Genomic DNA, 7,114 nt, shown 5'->3' with positions numbered 1-7,114 from the left:
AAAAAAAAAAAAAAAAAAACAAAACAAAAATGAGCTGGGCGTGGCGGCGCGCATGTCTTTGATCCCAGCTACTTGGGAAGCTGAGGCAGGAGAACTGCTCCAACCCAGGAGGCAGAGGTTGCAGTAAGCCAAGATCACGCCACTGCACTCCAGCCTGGGTGACAGAGTGAGACTCTGTTGTTTTGTTTTGTTTTGTTTTGTTTTGAGACAAACAATGTAATGCATAAGCCTCAGGGAATTTCTCCATTTCTTTTTTACTTACCCGTGCAAAGTCAAAATGGGGTTCATACTGTCCTCCAACTCCATAATTTGCTACCTGAAGGAAAGACACAAAGCATGAAAGAAAAGAACTATAAAAATTACTATTCAAAAAAATCTACGAACCTCATTTTTTGGACTTTTATAGACCATGGTCAGGTATTTACAGAGAAATGAAAAGTATTTAAAATCAATGAGCGTTCCTACGAAAACAGGGATGAAAAACAAAGGACAGCTACTATATATCTATAGATATAGATCTTTATATCTATAGATCTATATATATTTATATTTATATATATGTACCCCTCCCCACCCCCCCACCAGAGACAGGCTGAAGTGCAGTGATGAAATCAGAGCGCACTGCAGCCTCAACCTTTGGGGGCACAAGTGATCCTCCCACTTCAGCCTCCTGAGTATCTGGGACTACAGGTGCACGCTACCACACCCAGCTAATGTTTAAAAATTTAATACATAAGTTAAAATTTGATATTTCTATTATTTTGTTTCACTAAACACTTTCCTTTGGAACTTAAATAAAAAAATGTTTTCCAAAGCCCCAAATGCTGGTGAACTTGCAATCTACTTTAATAAAATATCTTTTCTTAAAATACATATTTTTTCCCTGCTAAAAAAGGAAAGAAGTTAACACCAATTTAATTATTCCTGCCGAGGGGCCCTAACAACTTCAGTTGCTTATGACAATGTCCCAGTGTGACGCAGCAAAATGTAAGAAAAATATTTGGTCTGAGTTCAACTTTGGATATAATCTCAGTTTTCTTATTTGTTAAAATGAGGAGAATGATACTTAACTCTTTCCCTCAATCACACAACACAATAAAATGCTGACAAAATCAAAGGAGAACATAAGAGTGCTACTGGTGAAACTGGAATTACTGCTGGAGTGTGTCTTGCTCTGGGGGCCAGCAGCCACAGCACCCCTTCATCCCTGAAGCTAAGCCAGGAATGAAGGCCTAAGGCCTACTTGGAAGCCTGACATTTCCAAGCAGAGATGCCAGCAGCTGTTACACCCTTTCCGGTGGGGTCAAGGGAGATGGAACTGCTCTACCCACCCCTCCTCCAACTCCCTGAGGCAGGAGCTGGAGCCGTGTACTCCCTCCCAAGAGAACAGTACTTTGGCAGAACACTGCATCCCAGGGAAATGATGCCTGGGCCACCCAGAGCAGTCATGTCCCCTGAGCCTGAGCTGAAACAGCACATCACCCTTGGGGAACTGTTGCACTGGCCAAGCTGAGCAGCTGCACATCCCAGGGCTGAAGTAGTACCCAGGGACCCAGGGAAACAGAGCAGTGGCTAAGCTGAGAGATGTGCCCTGCAGGACAAATAACTCTAGTACCCTGCTTCCCTGGAGAGTCCACGCTGCTGAGACAATTCTCTTTCTGGGAAGTGAAGTCATTGCTGTGCTGCTCTCTGCCCCACAGGGCCCAAACAACAGGCATGGTTGGCCATTCAGGGGTGCTTATTCCTGCTGTACCTGGCCTCAGAGTCTGGGATCCATCTGAGCCCACCAATCCAGGTTCTAGAGTGACTACTACATGGTGCCTCATCCCCAGGGATAGGAGTTGCCACTAACCCTATTGGCTCAGGCTCCTAAATCATAGCCAAACCCTGCATCCCAGACTCAAACCTCCACATCATCCTCTCTTCCCTAGAGTTGGGCCAGAGCTGTGCCCTGTCCGCCAGGGGTAGACTCACAGCTACATACTGACACTCTTTTCCCAAGCAGCTAGAGGGTGCCTCAGAGTCACAGATCCTGGCACTATAGGCAACCTACATCCAACCCTGCCATAGAGAGTGACCCTGTACCCTAAGACCCAGGTGTTACAGTAGTATGTGAGACCCTGAGACCAGGATCCTAGCCCCACAGCCACTCCAAACACTTGAACCTGGATTGCAGCACCATGGCAGCTGCTTGTAGGATATGTCAGACCTGCCACAAGAAGACTCCCACTGGCTAAAACTCCCTATTGTGCGGAAAACAAGAATGGAAGGATTCCAAAAGCTCTTGCCACTGAAGATACTAACAATGTACTCCACAGCGACCACCACCACAAACTTCTCCAGCCTAGGCTGCTGAGGCACCCACAATTATTGTTGACAATGAATACAGCTGAAGAAGCTACAAGAGACTACAGTACTGAACCTACCTGGAAACAGAGTCACCACACCCTTCCCAAACAGTCCAACTGAAGTGAAAAGTTTAAAAGAGCCAATTGTTCCACTAGATGCAAAGACATCAATGCAGGAAACAAGAAACATTAAAAAGCAATGAAATATGACACTGCTGAGAATGTAACTCTCTAGTTACAGGCCCAAATGAAAAGGAAATCAACACCTAGCTAGAAAAAAATTCAAATAATGATCTTAAGGAAACTCAAACAGATAAAAGAAAATACAGATAGATAATTCAATGAAATCAGGAAAACAATCCATGATATGAATCAGAATTTCAAAAAAGAAAGATATCATAAAAAAGAACCAAACAAAATTCCTGCAGCTGAAGAATTCAATGAACGTGGGAGGCTGAGGCAGGAGAATCGCTTGAACCTGGGAGGCGGAGGTTGCAGTGAACTGAGATCTCGCCACTGCACTCCAGCCTGGTGACAGAGCGAGACCCCATCTCAAAAAAAAAAAAAAAAAAAAAGCTGCACCAGCACACTTGATTAAGCAAAACCATCTCTGAACCTGAAGATACATTGTTTGGTATTACTCAGAGGGGGGAAAAAAAGGAAACATAATGAAAAAGGACAAAGAGAGTACACAAGACTTATGGGACACCATTAAACATTTGTATTACAGGAGTTCCAGAAGAAGAGAGGGCAAAAAGCATAGAAAACCTATTTAATAATAGCTGAAAACTACCCAAGTCTGGGGAAGAGAGAAGGGTATCCAGCTCCAGGAAGTTCAAAAGTCTCCAAATAGATTCAACCCAAAAAAGTCCTCTCTGAAGCACATTTTAGTCAGATTGTCAAACATCAAAGAATTCTAAAAACAGCAAGGTAGCTAGATTAACAAAGAAAAAGATCCAAATAAGCACAATCAGAAATAACAAAGGTGACATTACAACTGACCCCAAAGAAATATAAAAAGTCCTTAGAGATTATTATTAACACCTCTATGCACACAAACTTTTATAAAAAACCTAGAAGAAACTGATAAATTCCTAGAAACATACAACCTCCCAAGACTGAACCAGAAAAAACTGAAACCCTTAACAGACCAGTAAGGAGTTCTGAAATTGAATTGTAATTAAACAAAACAAAACAAAAACCTACTGACCAAAAAAAGCCCTGGACTGGATGGATTCACAGCCGAATTTTACCAGACATACAAAGAAGAGCTAGTATCAATCCTACTGAAATTATTCCAAAAAACTGAGAAGGAAAGACTCCTCCTTAACTCATTTATTAAGCCAGCATCATTCTGATACCAAAACTCATCAGAGACATGATGAAAAAAGAAAACTTCAGGCTGATATTCCTAATGAACATAGACACAAAATACTCAAAAAAAATTAGAAAACAAAACCTAGCAGCACATCAAAAAGTTAATTTACTACAATCAAGTAGGTTTTATTTGTGGGGTGCAAGGTTGGTTCAATAAATGTAATTTACCACATAAACAGAATTAAAAACCATATGATCATCTCCGCAGATGCAGAAAGAGCTTTCAAAAAAAAATCAACATCCTGGCCGGGCACAGTGGCTCACACCTACAATTCTAGCACTTTGGGAGGCCGAGGTGGGTGGATCACCTGAGGTCAGGAGTTCAACACTAGCCTGGCCAACATGGTAAAACCCTGTCTCTACTAAAAATACAAAAATTAGCTGGGCATGGTGGCGGGGGCCTGTAATCTGCTACACAGGAGGCTGAGGCAGGAGAACTGCATTAACCCAGGAGGTGGAGGTTGCAGTGAGCCAAGATCACACCACTGCACTCCAGCCTGGGCAACAGAGTAAGACTCCATCTCAAGAAAAAACAAACAAACAAAACCAGAAATAACAGATACTGGGCAAGGATGAAGAGAAAGGGGCATGCATGCTCATACACTGCTGGTGGGAATGTAAAGTAGTACAATCACTATGGAGAACAGTGTAGAGGTTCCTTAAAAAACTAAAAATAGATCTACCATATGATCCAGCAATCCCAATGCCAAGTATATATCCAAAAGAAAGGAAATTAACATGATGAAGAGATATCCGCATTCTCATGTTTATTGCAGGACTATTCACAATAGCTAATGTATGGAATCAACCTAAGTGTCCATCAACAGATGAATGGATAAAGAAAATGTAGTGCTTATATATAATGAAACACTATTCAGCCATAAGAATGTAATCTTGTCACAGGGATGGAACCTGTTCTGCAGCCTCTGCTGGTGATACTCAGGCAAACAGGGTCTGGAGTGGACCTCCAGCAAACTCCAACAGACCTGCAGCTGAGGGACCTGACAGTTAGAAGGAAAACTAACAGAAAGGAATAACGTCAACATCAACAAAAGGGTCATCTACACCCAAACCCCATCTGTAGGTCACCAACATCAAAGACCAAAGGTAGATACAACTACAAAGATGGGGAGAAACCAGAGCGGAAAAGCTGAAAATTCTAAAAATCAGAGCACCTCTTCTCCTCCAAAGGACTGCAGCTCCTCGCCAGCAACAGAACAAACCTGGATGGAGAATGACTTTGATGAGTTGACAGAAGTAGGCTTCAGAAGGTTGGTAATAACAAACCTTCTCCCCACTAAAGGAGCATTGTTCTAAGTCATTGCAAGGAAGCTAAAACCCTTGAAAAAAGGATTAGACAAATGGCTAACTAGAACCAACAGTGTAGAGAAGACCTTAAATGATGGAGCTGAAAACCATGGCACAAGAACTTCGTGACGCATGCATAAGCTTCAATAGCCAATTGGATCAAGTGGAAGAAAGGGCATCAGTGACTGAAGATGGAATTAATGAAATAAAGTGAGAACACAAGTTTAGAGAAAAAAGAGTAAAAGAAACTAATCAAGCTTCCAAGAAATATGGAACTATCTAAAAAGACCAAATCTACATTTCATTGGTGTACCTGAAAGTGACAGGGAGAATGGAACCAGGTTGGAAAACACTCTTCAGGAAATTATCCAGGAGAACTTCCCCAACCTAGCAAGGTAGGCCAACATTCAAATTCAGGAAATACAGAGAACACCACAAAGATACTCCGTGAGAAGAGCAACTCCAAGACACCTAATTGTCAGATTCACCAAGGTTGAAATGAAGGAAAAAGTGTTAAGGGCAGCCAGAGAGAAAGGTCGGGATACCCACAAAGGCAGGCCCATCAAATTAACAGCGGATTTCTCGGCAGAAACCCTACAAGCCAGAAGAGAGTGAGGCCCAATATTCAACATTCTTAAAGAATTTTCAACCCAGAATTTCATATCCAGCCAAACTAAGCTTCGTAAGTAAAGGAAAAATAAAATCGTTTGCAGAGAAGCAAACGCTGAGAGATTTTTGTCACCACCAGGCCTGCCTTACAAGAGCTCCTAAAGGAAGCACTAAACATGGAAAGAAGCAACCAGTACCAGCCACTGCAAAAACATGCCAAATTGTAAAGACTACATCAATTAACAGGCAAAATAACCAGCTAACATCATAATGACAGGTTCAAATTCACACATAACAATATTAATGTTAAATGTAAATGGGCTAAATGCCCCGATGAAAAGGCACAGACTGGTAAACTGGATAGAGTCAAGACCCATCAGGAGACCCACGTCATGTGCAGAGACACACACAGGCTCAAAATAAAGGGATGGAGGAAGATCTACCAAACAAATGGAAAGAAAAAAAGAGCAGGAGTTGCAACCCTAGTCTCTGATAAAACAGAATTTAAACCAACACAGATCAAAAGAGACAAAGAAGGCCATTACATAATGGTAAAGGGATCAATTCAACAGGAAGTGCTAACTATCCCAAATATATATGCACCTAATACAGGGGCACCCAGATTCATAAAGCAAGTCCTTAGAGACCTAAAAAGAGACTCAGACTCTCACACAATAATAATGAGAGACTTTAACACCACACTGTCAATATTAGATCAACAAGACAGAAGGTTAACAAGGATATTCAGGACTTGAACTCAGCTCTGCACTAAGCAGACCATTATAATAGACATCTACAGAACTCTCTCCACCCCAAATCAACAGAATACACATTCTTCGCAGCACCACATCATACTTATTCTAAAATTGACCACATAACTGGAAGTAAAGCACTCCTCAGCAAATGTAAAAGAACAGAAATTACAATAAACTGTCTCTCAGACCGCAATGTAATCAAATTAGAACTCAGGATTAAGAAACTTACTCAAAACCATACAACTACATGGAAACTGAACAACCTGCTCCTGAATGACTACTGGGTACATAACGAAATGAAGGCAGAAATAGATGTTCTTTGAAACCAATGAGAACAAAGACACAATGTACAAGAATCTCTGGGACACATTTAAAGCAGTGTGTAGAGGAACATTTATAGCACTAAATGCCCACAAAAGAAAGCAAGAGGCCGGGCGCGGTGGCTCAAGCCTGTAATCCCAGCACTTTGGGAGGCCGAGACGGGTGGATCACGAGGTCAGGAGATCGAGACCATCCTGGCCAACACGGTGAAACCCCGTTTCTACTAAAAACATACAAAAAACTAGCCGGGCGAGGTGGCGGGCGCCTGTAGTCCCAGCTACTCCGGAGGCTGAGGCAGGAGAATGGCGTAAGCCCGGGAGGCGGAGCTTGCAGTGAGCTGAGATCTGGCCACTGCACTCCAGCCTGGGCGACAGAGCGAGACTCCGTCTCAAAAAA

The 7,114-nt window shown here is 42.3% G+C and overlaps 1 protein-coding gene across 1 annotated transcript in view; it reads right to left on the bottom strand.

The window, feature by feature from the left end:
• The window catches only part of P4HA1 (prolyl 4-hydroxylase subunit alpha 1), a 94,474-nt gene that overhangs the window by 13,517 nt on the left and 73,843 nt on the right, over positions 1–7,114 (bottom strand). The window contains exon 10 of the mRNA XM_017854516.1: positions 263–316. Coding sequence (XP_017710005.1) covers positions 263–316 — 54 coding nt within the window. The remainder of the gene's footprint in view (positions 1–262; positions 317–7,114) is intronic.

This window comes from Rhinopithecus bieti, unplaced genomic scaffold (assembly GCF_001698545.2).
Source record: "Rhinopithecus bieti isolate Rb0 unplaced genomic scaffold, ASM169854v2 scaffold_36008, whole genome shotgun sequence".
NCBI classification, from domain to species: Eukaryota; Metazoa; Chordata; class Mammalia; order Primates; family Cercopithecidae; genus Rhinopithecus; species Rhinopithecus bieti.
The sequence above is the reverse complement of the archived record's forward strand: the minus strand, read 5'-3'. Positions and strand labels throughout refer to the sequence as shown.